The sequence below is a fragment of the Gouania willdenowi genome, chromosome 22, assembly GCF_900634775.1.
Source record: "Gouania willdenowi chromosome 22, fGouWil2.1, whole genome shotgun sequence".
Lineage (NCBI taxonomy): Eukaryota > Metazoa > Chordata > Actinopteri > Blenniiformes > Gobiesocidae > Gouania > Gouania willdenowi.
This window is the reverse complement of record NC_041065.1, coordinates 27,496,700-27,513,638: the sequence shown is the minus strand read 5'-3', so window position 1 is coordinate 27,513,638 and position 16,939 is coordinate 27,496,700. Positions and strand designations below refer to the sequence as shown.

Sequence of the window (16,939 nt, the reverse complement as noted above, 5' to 3'; positions counted from 1 at the left end):
AGGGTTGGGGTAGATAAATTTTTTCAGTTGCAAATATGTGATACATGATCAATTACAACGCAATTACGATTACCTTGATCAGCATTTTTTGTAATTACAATTAAAACAAAAATATTTGCATTTCCTGAAGAAAATGCAATAGAGGATGCAGGTGCTGGCCCCTGTCGCACTGCTTAGCTTAGCATTCGTCTAGCAGTAGAATTGGCATTAGCATTGTCATTAGCCTAACAAAAGCATTAGCCGAGCATTAGCACAAACCTAGCATTAGACTAGCAATAGCATTTGCCTAGTAATTAGTGAGGATGCCTCCTGCATCCTCACTAATTACTAGGCAACCAATTTAAACTTTTTATTGCTATTGCTAGGGTGAATTCTAATGATAGGTCAGCGCTAATGCTAGGGGAATGCTAATGCTAGGTTAATGCCAATGCTAGGCTGTTGCTAAAGCTAGGTTAATGCTAATGCTAGGCTAATGTTAATGCTAGGCTAATGTTATTGCTAGGTTAATGTTAATGATAACACTAGGTTAATGCTAACATTAGGATAAAGCTAATGCTTGGTTAATGTTAAAACTAACGCAAGACTATCGCTAACGCTAGGCTATCGTTAACGCTAGGCTATCGCTAATGCTAGGCTATCGCTAACCCTAGGCTATCGCTAACACTAGGCTAATGTTAATGTTAGATTAATGCTAACGCTAGGTTAATGCTAAAGTTAGGTTAATGCTAATGTTAGGTTAATGCTAATGTTAGGTCAATGCTAATGTTAGGCTAATGCTAATGCTAGGCTAATGCTAGCGCTAGGCTAATGTAGCAGCCAGCACCTGCATCCTCACTTGCACAAATGCTTGTTCATGTGGATCTTTTTGGGTTCTTTCTTTCTTACTATGGACTCTATTTTTTTATTTTATTTTTTTATCTTTTTTTGTTAGGTGCTTTGAGATGACTTTGTTATAATTTGCACTATATAAATGAAGTTGAATTTAATTCAGTTTTCTTCAGGAAATGCAAATATTCTAATTCCAATTATTGTTTTTCCAAGTTTTGCATTTAATTACATTGTAAATTACAGTTTTTATATAATATCCATGACAATTACAATTACAAAGTCAATTACAATTCAAATACGATTATGACAGCAACAGATTTTTTCAATTACAATTATAGTTAAGTCATAATTGTAATTAATTACTAATTAGGACCTTACAAGTATAATTTACCCCCAACCCTGCACATAACCCTCTAATGATACAATGTAAAAATCAGCTTTTGTCAGTGTGTGTTTTCCAGCTCAGGGTTTATTGAAGTGTTCTTTCTGACACTGATTACAGGTTTCTCTTCTCGTACACGGTCGCACTGATGTTGAGCGTCCCCGCTGTCTCAGCCTGATGTCAACGGCTCAGCTCCTGCACTGCGTAAGTCCAGCACCTTGGAGTTTGGGTGAAGAACTGGAGCCGGATTGGTCTGCTATGGTAAGCTATCAAAAAATATCTTCAGAGGTGTAAAGAGTACTGATTACTCAAATAGAAGTACTGTTACTTGATTGAAATTGTACTCGAGTACGAGTACAAGTAAGTTATAAATAAAATACTCGAGTATAAGCAAAAAGTAGCTCAGTTAAATAGTTTCTCAAAGTAAATTTACTAGTTACTTTCAGCCCCAATGTTTATTTTTGGTAATAAGTGTTGCCACGGTTCCCGTGCATACAGTAAACATCTCATGTAAGAGACCAAATCTTGCACAATTGGAACTTGATTTATTTTTCACAAAGGCATCTGTATAAAATAAAGGGTTTGTTAAAATGGACAATCCTTTTTAAAAAAAAAAGGACCAATGAATTCAAGTCAAAACTTAAAAAAATTATCTGGTTTCAAGTATAGCAAATTTTATGGACTTTAAAATGCTGTTTTTGGCGCATGGCATTAGGTTTAATCTGATTGGTCGGCTATGATGTGATGCAATTGATTGATGTCTGGTCATTTCATTTTTTTGTACTTTCACAGTGTCTGTTGATCATTTTAAAACAAAAAAAAATAATATACTCAGTAACGATTGGGTGTAGAAATGTAACAATGTACTTTTGTATTAGAAATATACTGAAGTACCCATAAAAGCAACTCAATTTCAGCTCTGAATATCGTCATTGTAAAAATATGACTGTATGTTGATACTTGTGATTCATCCAGATAACCACACTGAACCTTGACAACCAGAGGATCACCAAAATGACCAATCTGACTGAACTTGTGAACCTACGATGGGCATCATTTAACAATAACAACATCTCTAAGGTGGAGGGTCTGGACCGCTGTTTAAATCTGCAGGAGCTCTCTTTGAATGACAACAGTATCAGCACGCTGAGTGGTTGGTGAAACTCGAAGGTTAACTGTGATATTTTCTTTCCTTAACTAAAATCATGTGCATACTGCTGGTATTTTCAGGTCTTCCGAGACTGCATTACCTCAATAAACTGAGTGCAGACAGAAACACACTGACATGTCTGGAGACCCCCATTCTAGGAGAGTTGCCCAACCTTTCCTTTCTGTCCCTGGAGGGGAACCGTGTTTCTTCCCTCCATGGGATCCACAGACTACGATCTCTCCTGGAGCTTTACATCAGTGACAACCAGATCTCAACCACAAGAGATATCTACTATATGAAAGTAAGCAACAAAATATTAATAATTGCTAGAGTTTACCTCAATGTCGCAAACCCTGGAGAGAATTTGATTCATGAATGCCAATTTCCTAACTTTTTTTTTTTGTTTAGTCTAAACCAGTGGTTCTCAAACTTTTTTGGCTCCAGTACCTCCTCTCCATAGGAGTTTGAGCATCGGATTAAATATATAGACCATTTCAAGATTTGCGCCAACCACAAATGTGTGTAACATATACAATAATGTAAAAATGATTAGTAACGTAATTGATCATGTTGTCTATAAATAATTGCATTGACGTGTCGTTTAATGTTGTAAATTCATGATAAATTCATTCCGGCGACCGCTTTCTACTTTATTTTTTCTGCAATACCATACACAAACTGCTGCAATCCAAAATGCATTTGAAATGTTCAGCACCCTGATGTCATCGCGCAGCTGTGGTACTTTTTATTAACCTTTGAATTTTATATCGCTGTTTTTTTATTTCCTCATCCCTGTGTGTGATGGCACATAAAATATTTGTATATCATGAACATTGTATTAAAAAATGGGAAAAATTTAATGAAAATCTAAATACCCCCTTTTGTCCGACTCCAACATTTTGATTAGGAAAATATGAAAAAACAACTATAGAGCATAATGATGGAATGAATAACACACTATTTAAAGAACAGTATTTAGTGCCTCTTAAATAGATTAGATTATTTCAATTATTTCAAGCCTGGTGTGACCGAGAATGACTCTTGTATTTTCAGTTCATGTTCTAATCAAGATCATTTCCATCACATGTGACAAACTCATGACCCAGGGGCAAAATCTCACCCTTGGGGCATCCAAATCGGCGTGCAGGTGAAATTAAAAATGACAGCGAAAACATGAATCATTGTGTAAATGAAACTCAACAACATTTACAGAGATTCACAGTTTTCTGGTGGTTATATTGCATGATTGCAGTAATTTTTATTGTTAAAATGTTGAAAAAAAAAACTCAAATTTTTTACTAAATCCCTCCATTTTCCTCAAATTCTGACATAACATTTTCCTAAATTAAATAGAAATTGGTACAAAATCTGTGAAATGTAAAGTGAAGATTCTGTTGGGACTGATATCTATCACTTATTGCTTGGATATTGTCAGTTTCATACATATTTAGTATTTTATGTATATGTGGAAGTGCAAACTAGGACACAATAATGTTGAAATTACTCATTTTCCCACATTAAATCTATGAACAAGCTGCTTCTATTGCCCTTAAACTAAAATGAGAATGACACCCCTGATTCACATCATCATTATCATGATTATTAACTATTGTTAACTAAACATAAACATTATAAAGCCCCATATTTTTAATGATTAATGATCTCTCTCTCTCTCAAGTACCCTCTGTAGTGCCATTCTGTACCCCTGTGGGTACACGAACGTACTCCCATTTGAGAAACATTGTTCTAAACTAATGCATTGTTTTTTTAGGGATTGACAAATCTAATCATTCTGGATCTCTATGGAAATCCCTTGATGGAGCAACTGGAAAACTATCGAATATATGCTGTGTTTCATATCCCCACCCTGAAAGCTCTGGATGGGGTTGCAGTGGTGTGTATCAACAAGTAACCATTACTTAAAACCGCCTACAATGCAGTGTTTGGCGTTTGTGTAGGATGGTTTGTTTCATATGGGTGTTGTCTTTGTCAGGAAATGGCTGAGCGTGACAGAGCAAGAATCGTGTTCACGGGAAGACTGCTCCCTGACACGATAGCAGAGAAACTGGGCCACACCCACTACCAAGAGATCACTAAGCTATCCATGCCATCCTGCTCTATCAGGTAATCAGCATGCATTTCTACTACTTTGACTACGAGCTGAAGGACACAACCTGAAAATATGTTTTTCTTCCCAACAGGACTGTTGATCTGACTCCTACCGACCTTTTCTCCAACCTGCACAGCGTCACTTTAGATCACAATAATCTCACCTCCTTCTCAGGCCTCGTCAAACTCCCCAACATTAAAGTACCGTACACTTTACACTGAATCTTTGTTCGCTACAGTAATATAAATGTTGCATGAAATTTTGACAAATTTGCTCAATGCTGATTCATTTTTACAGATTTTATCCCTGAACCACAACCGCATAGAGTCCATTTTTCCCAAGAAGAAGGCTCACCTGACAAAAAGACAAATACTGCATAACAAAGTGCACTCCAGTGGGTATGGGAAGCAGAACTTATCCAAATTCAACAGGTAACAGGATGCAGAAATATTTTTGTGATTTACGGTCAAAAAACTTGCAAATTTCCCTTATCAAAATTGGTGTCAACCAGTGGTTCAAACTGGGGTCAGAGGACCCCCAGATGTCCTCGAAACGTAGCTTTAAGATCTGTGAAATTATTAAAAAAAAAAAAAAAAACACCATACCAATAATCATGTTGTATCATTACAAGTGTATAACAACATATGTGGACCAATGCAAACTACAAACCTACTTTACATGTACAGTATATGGATATAGGACATAAAGCACTGCTGTATCACTGTGATGTGCAATGGCAGAAAAAGTACTTGCAATTCTTTATTTCAAACAAATGTGCACATATTTCTGTTATCGGTAATACATTAAAGGCTTTTTATGTTCTATACAAGACTAGTACAGGTACTCATTAAGTTTATTGCTACTTCAAAGATCAAACGTTCAAATATTAAATCATACCTATGGCATTAAGAGATGCAAATGGCAGTAAATTGTGTTTAATTAACGTAAGGATTATGACGGGGTCCAATAGAAATATGTCTCACCTGTAAGTGGCCCCTGGATCCCAAACATTTCAGTTTCAGTTTAGTTTATTTCAGTAGGGGACAGTGTTATTTAATAAAACACATGATTAAACATGAGTAAAAAAGGCAGAATTTGCCAAGGAGGCTATTTTTCATCTGTAGTCCCCTGGCCATGATGTTTTAATAAAGCAAAGGACTCATTGGTGTTGTACACACAGGGATTTCTCTGAGCTGTAGCCATTAGAGGGCAGCACTAACAAGCTAATGGATGAGTTGTATCTGGAGTGTTATATTTGTATTTTTACCTGCCTTAGCTAACTTTATTTTACAATATGTGTTTAAAAGCTTTAGAATTTTATTTTATTTTGTCAAATAAAATTCTAGTTCCAAGAGAGATTTCTAAATAAAAAGCAGTAAAATGTACAAAAAGTATTAAAGAAAAAAAAAAAGTAAAATTCAGTATCAAAAATGATCCTAGAGTTATTTCTTTATGAAGGAAAAGCAACATTTGCAGTGAGCACAAATACACTTTAGACCAGACGTGGGCAACTGGTGGCCCGGGGCCCACATGCGGCCCTCGGTCTAATTTTATGCGGCCCCCAAAGTAAACATACAACATAACAGAAAAAATATACTAAACAAATACAGGAATACATTAAAAAAATAAAATAAAATAAAAAAATAAATATATATATATATATATATATAAATTATATTGCAGGAAAATACAGTAAAAAAACGACAACCAAAATACACAAAATGACTCAAAAAATAAACAAAACTACAGAAAATTACAGCAAAAGTGCACAAAAAGACAAGAAAAACATTTTAAAAAGTACAAACCCACAGTACTAACAAACAAGCAAAACGACAACAGAAAGACACAATAATTACTCCATAAAACGCAAAATGACAATACAAATACACAATATGTCTCCAGAAAACATACATTTTACAGGAAAAATACACAGAATGACAGAAAAACACACAAAGTTACTATAAACACTCTTTGTTGTTTCCTGTGTTAATGCTCAGATTGGTCATTATTAGAAATGCTGATTTGAATGTTGATAATGTGGCCCTTCGATAAAACTAACACATTTTTGTGGCGCCCACTGTGATAGTAGTTGCCCACCTCTGCTTGAGACAGACGTCCTTTTGTTGGCCTTGGTTTGCCTTTTGTGAACCCGTACGTGTTTGATCTGGATGAAGAACTAGACATCCGTTTAAGCACATGATAACAAACTGTCTATGTTGCTGTGTTTAAGGGATACAGGGCCTGCTGTCAGCCTGGAGCCGCTGATGGGGAGCCTGGAGGTGCTTCATTTGAGTCACAATGGCATCTCCGATTTGATCGAACTGCAGCTCAGCAGGCTCAGCAATCTAAAAGCACTCTTCCTTCAAGGTATGTGTATAACTTACTTTTTACCCCTCTCTGTCATAATGACACAGTTTGTGGATGTTCTGTGAAAAGGCAAACATTGGGAACAAAGTTTCCAATAGACCGAAGGCCAGGTACAAGATGAGATTTGAAGAAAATAACAATTTTTCAACAGCTTTTGATGGCTTTTGATGTGAGTTTTGCTTTGTTGGAGCAATTTGCCAGAGAAAGCCAGCAGCTCGTCTTTTCTACTTTGAAACCTTTGGAAAGGTTCTCTGTAATTGTAATGCTTTTTACATCAGGGCCAAACTGCATACACCAAACCGGTGTTCATACAATCCTAAAATACTGCTCTTTTTATCATTTAGCTTGGGTGATTTACTTTCCTCTTTGTTGCTTTTTTTTTGGTGTGTTCTCTTCGTAGGTAATGAAATCACCCAAGTGGAAGGATTAGAAGGTCTTCACCATCTCAGAGAGCTTGTGCTCGACAGAAACTGGATCAAGGTTCTGTCCAGGAACTCTTTCGCAGCACAGAAAGTTCTCCGAGAACTCCACATGGCAGAGAACCGCATACAGGAGCTGGACCACCTCGAGTCTCTGACCGAGCTCAGGAAACTCTTTCTGGGCAAGAACAAAATCCAGGTATTTTTGGAGCAAGCGCTCGTTGTCTCCCTTTGTGCTGAACCTTCTGTTATATACTTTATTGTAAATAACACAATCAGTATTTAATCAAATTTAATGACTTGTGCATCATTGAGTTTTTGATTTTCCAACACGCCGACACGCACGTATTCAATGTGCAGCGCAGCAGCTGTGCAACTTTTTCATACATTTTCAAAGTACAACATAAAGTATAGTAATCATGGGTCATTACCACCTACCGAGGCATGCAAAGGGCTGGTATTAAAGAGAATCAAGTTTGATTGAAGGTCAGGGCTGTGTATGAGGAAAGAGAAGAACAATCAGGGCAACGTGTAATCAGCTGCTCAGTCTACATCGCCTCAACCAAGACGGGTAATTTCCACTCTATCTCCCCTTCACGTACTAAATATTTACGCCATTCAATTAAGGCTTGAAATACATCAGTCAGCCCAGAGCATCAGCCCTCACAGTGGGGGGGGGGGTTCTGAATCACAGCCAAATTCAAGCATCATTCTAAAAAAAACATCCCCATGCTCCATTGCGTGCCCAAACTCTTACAGGATTAACCAGAGCTCAATCATGTAATCTCCTCCATCAGATGCTTCCAGCCTCTCTACACCAAAATTATTACATTTTCAGCCTTGATGCATATGTTTCCATTACTGTCATATTCCAGGCTAGAAACCAAGTGAAGAGTAGGATAACATCATTAAATAACCTGAGAGGAAATATAATAAACCTATTTTGTTGTTCAATTTTTTGCAGGACATTACAGAGCTGGAAAAATTAGATGTTCTTCCTTTGCTGACGGAGCTCTGTGTTATTGGTAACCCAGTAAGTATCACAACATGTTTTTAGAAAGTCTGGTAACACTTTACTTGAAGTTTTATACATGAAGCTGATATTACGATGTCATTATGTCATTAGCATGAATAAGGTGTCGGAGGCTGTCGTTAAACTGTCATTATGTGTTGTTTGCTAAATTATGAGACTTTTGGAGCTATGTTGGCATTTTTGGATTAGGTGGAGGGATCTAGTAGAGTTGGGTAAGATTAGGGTTAAGATTAGGGGTTTGGGCAGACGTAGGCAACTGGTGGCCCAACGTGAATGTACAAAATGACTGAAAAATACACAAAACAAATTACGACATTGCTGGAAAATACTGTAAAAGACAAGAGAAGAACACATAAAATACACACAAAATTACTCAGAAAGATATACAAAATTACAGAAAATGACAACAAAAGGACACCAAAAGACAGGAAAACACATAAAATGACTCCGCAAACCCACAGTACTAACAAACAAATAAAACAACAACAAAGATACACAAAAATTACTCCAAAAAAAAAGCAAAAGACAGCACAAAATATTTTACAGGAAAAATACAAAAAAAGGACAACAGAAATGGGCAAAATACCTCACAACGACCAAGACAACAAACATACACAGAATGAGAGAAAAACATACAAAATTACTATAAAAAGCTTTGTTCTTTCCTGTATTAATGCTCAGATTGCTCATTATTGTAAATGCTGACATGAATGTTGATCATTTGGCCCAAAAACACATTTTTGTGGCCCTGCCGTGATAGAAGTTGCCTACTTCTAGTTTAGGGTAACGAAGGGTTAGGATAACAAACAGCCTTCATGACACCAAACACTAAATAAATACAATTTTAAGTAAAGTGTTACCAAAACTTTTTTTTACAATAGTCTTCTGGAATTGTCAGCCTGAAATTGTTTTTCTCTCATATTGAATCAAAAATCCTTTGTACGAACTCACTTTGCATGGATCCAAATCTAAGTGATTACATGATCAGCCTTCTGCTGCACCCCCCACACTAGCTGGCATCATCACAGGCATATGCCGCTACTGGCTGTGCCACTTCCCCTCATCTGGAGCTCATGATCAAGGCCAGGGTGAACTCTGTAGCCCCAGGCCTCTGCGTTGTCCACGGGGTAACGCTCAGCTGCAGTCTCCTCTCTGACCCATCCCCCCACAACCCCCTTTTCTCTCCCCAGTGGGTTAATCATGCCAGGGGGTTGAGGCCAACGGCTTCCTTCGAGACAATATGTCCTGCAGTGAATAAAATCAGACCGGGCTTGGGGTCAATTACATTTTATAGTTACAATTACATTTGAAATTACCCATGTTAAATTACAATTAGATTACGATTACAGTGATCAGCATTATTTCCCAGTTACAGTTCAATTACAATTGTTTTTTATCCTCAGAAAGTCAATTACAATTACATTCTCATTTATTAAAGTTCAATTACTGAGCCTCCTGTGTTAGCTTTCTGTTAGCACCTTTTTTGTTAACGGTTCCTAAATCAGCTGTAAAATACTGTCCTTGCCCCCACCTGTAAATTTGTACAGTACGTATCTATATCCTTTTTTCTTTTTACATTTTTACATTTGTATTTATATTTATATATAGCTTCTATTATTGTATTATTTATTTTATCTTCATTGCACTATTTTTCGGGTGTCTTTTGGGTTTGTGTTCCCTTCTGTCTTTTTTATTGCCCTTTTTTATTGAGCTGTCATGACAGTACATTTCCCCACTGCAGGATGAATAAAGATACTCTACTCTACAATAAAAACAACTATATATATCATCTAATTTATTTCCTATTTAATGGTTACCATGTTAGGCTTTCTAATCAATGAAAATATAGGTTTTAATATTTTTTGCTGTGGCTGTCTCAGCCTTTTTTGAGTCAGTATAACCTTCCATTTCATTTTAAAATGGTAAAATGTAATAAAGCTTGATATGAAACATATTTTAATAAATAACTACATATTTAAAGAACTGTACATATAACATTAACATGGTTCCCTAGTTTTGTGTTCAAATATAAATGACATTTTTTTATTACATTTTCATAGCAATTACAATTTAATTATGATTATGACAGCTACAGATATTTTAATTTACAAATGAAATGACATCATAAATATAATTAATAATCAATAACGTGATTACAAAGATAATTGACCCCAACCCTGCATCAGAACGCTTCTGTACTCATGTTCTGTGACAAACCTCTTCTCCACTGGACATTCATTGGCACACACCCATTATTTAAACACATCAGCAGCCACGTCCTTCAGGGAATTACAGTTCTGGACAGACTGGGTTCTTGCTGACCAGAAGGTGCCCCCAGCTGGGATGAAACCCATGCTGTCAGCTGGGTCAATGGAATAGCTGCTGGGTAGATGTCAGTGGCACTCGGGCTTGTATAATATGATAAATAAATATCCTAGATGTTTAAAATAAGATTTCATATAGGTTTTAGCTAGAAAAAATAAAAATAAATTGTGTTTGTGATCAAACAAGTGTTTGTTTGTTTGTTTTCTGTTCAGGTGGCTAAAAAGTCTCTCCATAGACCATCTGTGGTGCTTCAATTGACCCGTTTGCAAGTTCTGGACGGAGATGAGATTACACCTGAGGAAAGAGAAACACAGACAAGTCTTTTTGACACACTGGTAAGTAAGCAAGCAGTGACAGTAACGATGCCATTCAGGCCATTTAGGCCATTTAGGCCATTTAGGCCCTATGCTACGAATCTAGATAATTACATCCTGGATTATTCTCCGTTAGCAGGCTTCAACTAACCAAACATTCCCTGTCAGAGAGAATCTGACAGGGAATGTGACTGTTGTGAATCTAGATCACAACAGTCTAAGGTAAGCGTATTGATCTGTCTGCTTAACCAGTGTCACGGTCTGAGTTTACCTCATACTGAGATCGATTATGAGCACATATGCGCATGCAACCCTAATCCTAATCTAATAAACTAACAAAACACGTGTCTGTTCACTTTGAAAACAAAAATAAACAAAACTGAATTTTTTTTTTTTTTTTTTTTTTTAGCAAATATTCATTTTCTGGTAGTGCGCATATATGCTCATAATCGATCTCAGTTCGAGGTAAACTCAGACTGTGATGCCGGCGCGCTCTAGTGACGGAGGTGGATATTACAGCGTCAAACCAATCACACGGAGGAACTGTAGAAAGTCACAATTGACTCATAATTCTTTAAAAATATGAAGAATTAAAATACATAACTCAGACCAAAACCAACACTGATGCTGCAGTAAAAGCAGAAAGAGATTATTGCAAGAATTGACGAGTGTTAATACTTAAATTAGTGTCATCAGTTTCACTTTCACCTTGTCTATGGCTCTGATGCTGCGTTCATACGGATCAGCCTACATCATAAGGTGAAATATATTTATTTTTATGTTATCTTACAGGACTGAGGATTCTTGTATGACCTCAGAATACATAAATTAATTAATAATTAATTAATAATTAATTAATTTATTGGTGTGAAAGAGCCCGAGGCACGCAGGCTTTATCAACTGACTTATTTTATTTATTTTATTTTATCAGTCCATCAGATATAAATCTTATTTTATGTCATCGGTAAATGAAAGGATTGCATCGATGTCTGAATATTCTCTCTGCGTCAGCGTCACATATCACCTTTCTTTGGACAGCTCGTTTTCTAAGAGATCTGATTGGTCAAGAGGCGGGACTTAAGCACTCGCTAAGATTCTAGCCAGAGAAAAACCTGCTAGCGAGCAGGTTAGTCGTTCAGCATAAATTGCCATGGTGATTTAGCTCCAGCGAGTTTTGTAGTCCAGCACACCCTGATTAAATCCCGGAAGGTAGCGTGATAAGAGGTAATCTAGCTTCGCAACATACCCCCCTACAGTGGAAATCATTGATTCAATGCCTGGTGGTATAAACATGTTTTCCTTGAGCATAATGTAATTGAATCTAGATACTCATGTTACTAAAAAAATTCTAAATTGGATTTAGGATCGAATGAATGTGTGATTACTGTGTTTTACAGACAAAATTAAAATAGACTTGCTTCCTGATTGTGGCTTTAACTCATGCCTGTTGATGGAATTCCTTTAGACCACGTGTTAAACTCGAGTCTGGCCCTTTAGAGCATCCAATTTGGCCCGCAAAAATGAAGTAAAATTTACAGAAAATGTGAATTATTGTCTAAAATTACCAAATAATTCAGGTGAAAATATCTCAGGTCCTCAATGCTCACATTTTTAGCCATGCTTATTTTACATGATGTCATTTTTTACTCTCAGATTGTTGAATGAACTTTAAATTTACCCCCAGATCCTGCAATTTTCCTCAAATTATTCTGCAAGATTTCCCCAAACAAATAAAAAATTGGTCACATAATCAAGGAAATGTAAGTGAATTGCTGTCCATGCTAAAAATAAATTCAAATAAAGGGTTTTTTAACTCCTTCCCCTTTCATATCGCCATTCTTGATTGGATGTATACACCTCATATACAAAGCTTTGTTAACCCTGATTAGACTCTTGGATTTCTGATGATTTATTGTATTCTCAATGAGTGAAGTGGCCAGTGATTTTCCTATAGCTCAGAATTAAAAGCAGTCGACCATCATCCTGCTGATTAGATGAAATGTGCAGGGCCGATAATGCACCAGTGGATTTACCCCCATTAGCCAGGTCAACACGACCCCTTCTATGAGTTAATCATAGATATGGGACTGACAAAGCGGGGTCCTATCATTTGAAACACAAACCCACCACCACCACCACCACCACCACCATCTCCGTCTATCATTTGTCACTCTCAATCCTGGCCCGTGGCTGCTTCTGCTTCAATGTGAATGATGCCATTTACGAGCTGTAGCAATCATCCACTTATAGGACTTATGCACGTTGAAAAACAAGTCATCTCTAACCAATCAGTGATGCAGTGTGTGGGGAGTAATGAGCCCAGGCTTGAGGAGACGTAGAAATGCAAAGATAAAATATGAACGTTACATGCATATCGTAGTGAGGTCAAAGACATGGACTTGACCCTGAAGGCCCTTAAGAGATCATTTTTTTACACATTATGAGAACATCTGTGTATGTTTGTCGTATCTGTTCTGATTTGTACATATTTGTAGTATTTCCTGTTTTTACATTTCTGCTTCATATACGTGTTTGCAGGAGCCTGGAGCAGTTTTTCCTCCTCCCTCACTAATAAACCATCCTGGACCGCAAACCATCACCTCTCATAACTGCACTGTAAGAGGAATGCGTATAATTGGACAGGGACAGATACCAATGTACGCACTCAATACAACGCCAAGTAAGTTAATTACTTCAATTAATATAAGTTTAGTATGTTTTTGTGTTGCTGAGTGGGACATTTTTGGTATTGTATGAAGAATCAGATGCTTTGCAATGAGTGCTATGAGTAACTTTACATGATGGTTCATACCAGGGTTGGGGTAAATGACATTTTTAAATTACAAATATGCTTTCAATTATCCATGTTCAATTACAATTTTTTCCAATTACAAATAAATTAAGATTATTTATTATCCCCTGAAAGTCAATTACGTTCAAAATTACTGAAGTTAAATTACAATTCATCACAAATACTGAGTCTAAATAACCCCGTCAAATGTATTTTTTCCTCTTGTGTTAGCTTTCTGTTAGCATCTCTTATGATAACTGGTCGGTTTTGACCCACGTCTTAAATCAGCTTTAAAATACGCTAAAAACAATGACCTACCATCTAATTTGTTTCTCATTTAATAATTAACTACATATAACATGTGTAAGCTATGGTAACACGGTTTCCCAGTTTTGCGTTTATATAAATTATATGTAAGTTTTCTTAGAACAGATTTTTTTTTAGTTACAAATACAATAACACAAAAATTGTAATGAATGATCAATTACGTGATTACAATTAAATCCCAATTTAAAAAAAAATATATATATATATATATATATATACTGTATATATAACAAGACTGAAGCAGGCAGAAGCAAAAATGCTTATATTCAAAACATAAATCATAACGTTCAAGCTACATTTCACAATAAAACGCACAAAAGAAATGAAAGCATCCAACAAAGCACATTTGAGTTGCCTTTTTTCAAATAATGCAAATATTTACACTGATATAAAAGTATGCTGTTCCAATACTTTTGGAGGGGACTGTATAATACTGTATATCCTCTTGTACATTCAACAAAGAACACAAACATATTTCCTTCACATAACTTTCTAATATATTGTGACGTTTTCTTTTTGAAATTAAACAGTGTCACTCGTTTTTATTTGTCTATCAACATTATTCCTCAGTTTAACCCCTAGAACAGACAGACATCTGTTTTACTTTTAATCTTGCTTTTGGTCAATTAACCTAAATTCATCTATTAGGCTGTATTTGCTGGTTTGTAGTGAGAAGTATTTTTGAACGCCTTCTGGAAGAGCATTTATTTTATCTTTGAACATTATCTTTGTTGTTTTATAATAAACAATATCTTTAAATTTCAAAAGTTTTATTTAAAAAAATGAATGGACGTTGTGTGGTCATAACATTCTGCTTTGTTTATCAATTGTATAGCACTGAGTATTCCAGGTGCCACAGTGGGGTGGCAGTCACCCCAGTGGTATCTGTCACTGTGTCCTTGGGCAAGGCACTTTGCCCACATTGCCTAGTATAAATGTAGTGTGTTGGTGGTGTTCGGAGGGGCCAATGGTGCACTTTGGCAGCCTTGCTTCCGTCAGTCTGCCGCAGGGCAGCTGTGGCTACTACAGTAGTTTACCACCACTAAGTGTGGAGTGAAAGAATAATCCCTTAATTCTGTAAAGCAACTTTGAGTGTCCAAAAAAAGCGCTATATAAAATTGATTTATTATTATTATTATTATTATTATTATTATTAGTATCAAAGTACAATAAATTGTAAACAGGGAATTGTAATTAAGTAAATCTTTTGTTTTATGTAAGGTTCGAAACTGAAGTACATCACAGTGGCACAAGGTGTCCAACCTGATCCGTATTTCCAACAAAACCGAACAACAGGAAGTCGTCCATCAACCATAGGACTCCCGTCTCACGCAAACAGATTCACCGGGGCATCTTCCAAACATGAGCAGAACAGCAGGTGATGGCATTCAGGATGTATTTGTTCCATTGTGAAGAATTTAAAAGCTCTGTTTATTGATTGTATGCTTACATACTTGTTCAACAGATTTCCAAAGACTTTTAAACCTCCATTCCTGTAGAAACCAAGAAGATGCAGAAGATTTACAATTCAAGACGTTTCAGGTGTGACTGTTGGCAGCTGAATTCCACTAAACAAACATTAAAAAAAAAAAAGTTGTTTAATTCTTCACACTGATGATTTATTTATTTATTTGCTTTCTTGTTGATCCGACTGTTTCCAACAATTGTTTTTTTCATGTGGAAAAAATACTCTGTTTAGTCTTGATTTCAACAACACAACATGCAATATTGAGGATGGCTGTTCTGGGTGTATTGGACGTGAAGTAATAGGTTTGATGGATTAAAAAAATTCAAAAATTAAATAACTTCTAGACATTTATGTCCATTTTTTAAATCAAGTAACATATACAGTAAATAATACATTGACTTTTTGGCAAGTCAGAAAAAAACTGGCCATGCAGATACTGTACCTGCAAAATGATAAGTGTACCTATGAAAAAATAGTAAAATAAGTGGATTGTGCTCATGCTTTGTACATATAAATTAATTCAGGAGAGAAACATAAAATAGTTACAGTATCTATACTTAGTTTAAAAAAAAAAAAAAAAAAATGGTCATTTTGCAAGAAGTTTGATGACAAATCTTGCAATTTTTTATCACAAGGAAAGAAAATATTCAAATGATCTCATGAGCAAACATGCCACTGGCATTTTCATGCGTGGAAAAACAATTACTACATTTATAAAATACTGCGCTGGACATGAATTTCAAACTCCTGTTTTGGAATTTATTTTGTGTGATTACAATTTACCATATTAGAGCATTTTATCCATGGTTAGGATTAGGGGTTAAGGTTACAGTGATAAATCTCATTGACCTAAATCAATTTGCAGTTCAATTTAACCAACTTGACACAAATTTTTGCCATGCAGCATGAAAATAAATCATCAAAAGTGGCAAAAACATGCAAGAAAAAAGTGTAAAGTGACTAAAATGGGCAAAAAGCAGTCAAAAATGGGCAAATAAAGACAAACCAGGCTGTTTAATGAAAAAGGGTAGCTTAAATGGGCAAAATGTGGCAAACAATAGTAAAGAAGGGCAAAAATGTGGAACAATAACAGGCAAAATGTAGAAGGAAAAGGAATCAATTGTATTTATAGCTCAATTTGGTTGAAAACAGGCCAAAAAAATAGAGAGGACAAAATTGGATTGAAGTGTCAAAAAAAACTTGCAAAAATTGAGAAAAATAGGAAAAAAGGAACATTAATTGGCAAAAGGAAGCTAAAATTTAAACACAATGTCAGAACCTTTTGAAAATGGGACAAAGGAAGTTAAAAATGGCCAAAGAAAAATGTAAAAAAGGTATAAAAATTTCCCATTTAAGGTTCTCTGGTGGAATAATAATTAACATTAAGACATAAAGAGCCACATGTTGAGCATGACTTAATAATGA

General features: G+C 35.9%; 1 protein-coding gene across 4 annotated transcripts in view; it reads left to right on the top strand.

Moving 5' to 3' along the window:
* Positions 1-15,616, top strand: part of lrrc9 (leucine rich repeat containing 9) — a 33,608-nt gene extending 17,992 nt beyond the window's left edge. For all 4 annotated transcript variants that reach the window (XM_028439038.1, XM_028439039.1, XM_028439037.1 and 1 more), the window contains 14 exons: positions 1,331-1,471; positions 2,186-2,363; positions 2,441-2,661; positions 4,132-4,254; positions 4,354-4,484; positions 4,562-4,670; positions 4,768-4,901; positions 6,701-6,837; positions 7,238-7,455; positions 8,221-8,289; positions 10,827-10,949; positions 13,467-13,608; positions 15,268-15,424; positions 15,512-15,616. In XM_028439038.1, the coding sequence (XP_028294839.1) occupies positions 1,331-1,471; positions 2,186-2,363; positions 2,441-2,661; positions 4,132-4,254; positions 4,354-4,484; positions 4,562-4,670; positions 4,768-4,901; positions 6,701-6,837; positions 7,238-7,455; positions 8,221-8,289; positions 10,827-10,949; positions 13,467-13,608; positions 15,268-15,424; positions 15,512-15,545 (1,917 nt within the window). In that variant the 3' untranslated portion in view covers positions 15,546-15,616. The remainder of the gene's footprint in view (positions 1-1,330; positions 1,472-2,185; positions 2,364-2,440; positions 2,662-4,131; positions 4,255-4,353; positions 4,485-4,561; positions 4,671-4,767; positions 4,902-6,700; positions 6,838-7,237; positions 7,456-8,220; positions 8,290-10,826; positions 10,950-13,466; positions 13,609-15,267; positions 15,425-15,511) is intronic.
* Positions 15,617-16,939: the final 1,323 nt, after the last annotated feature.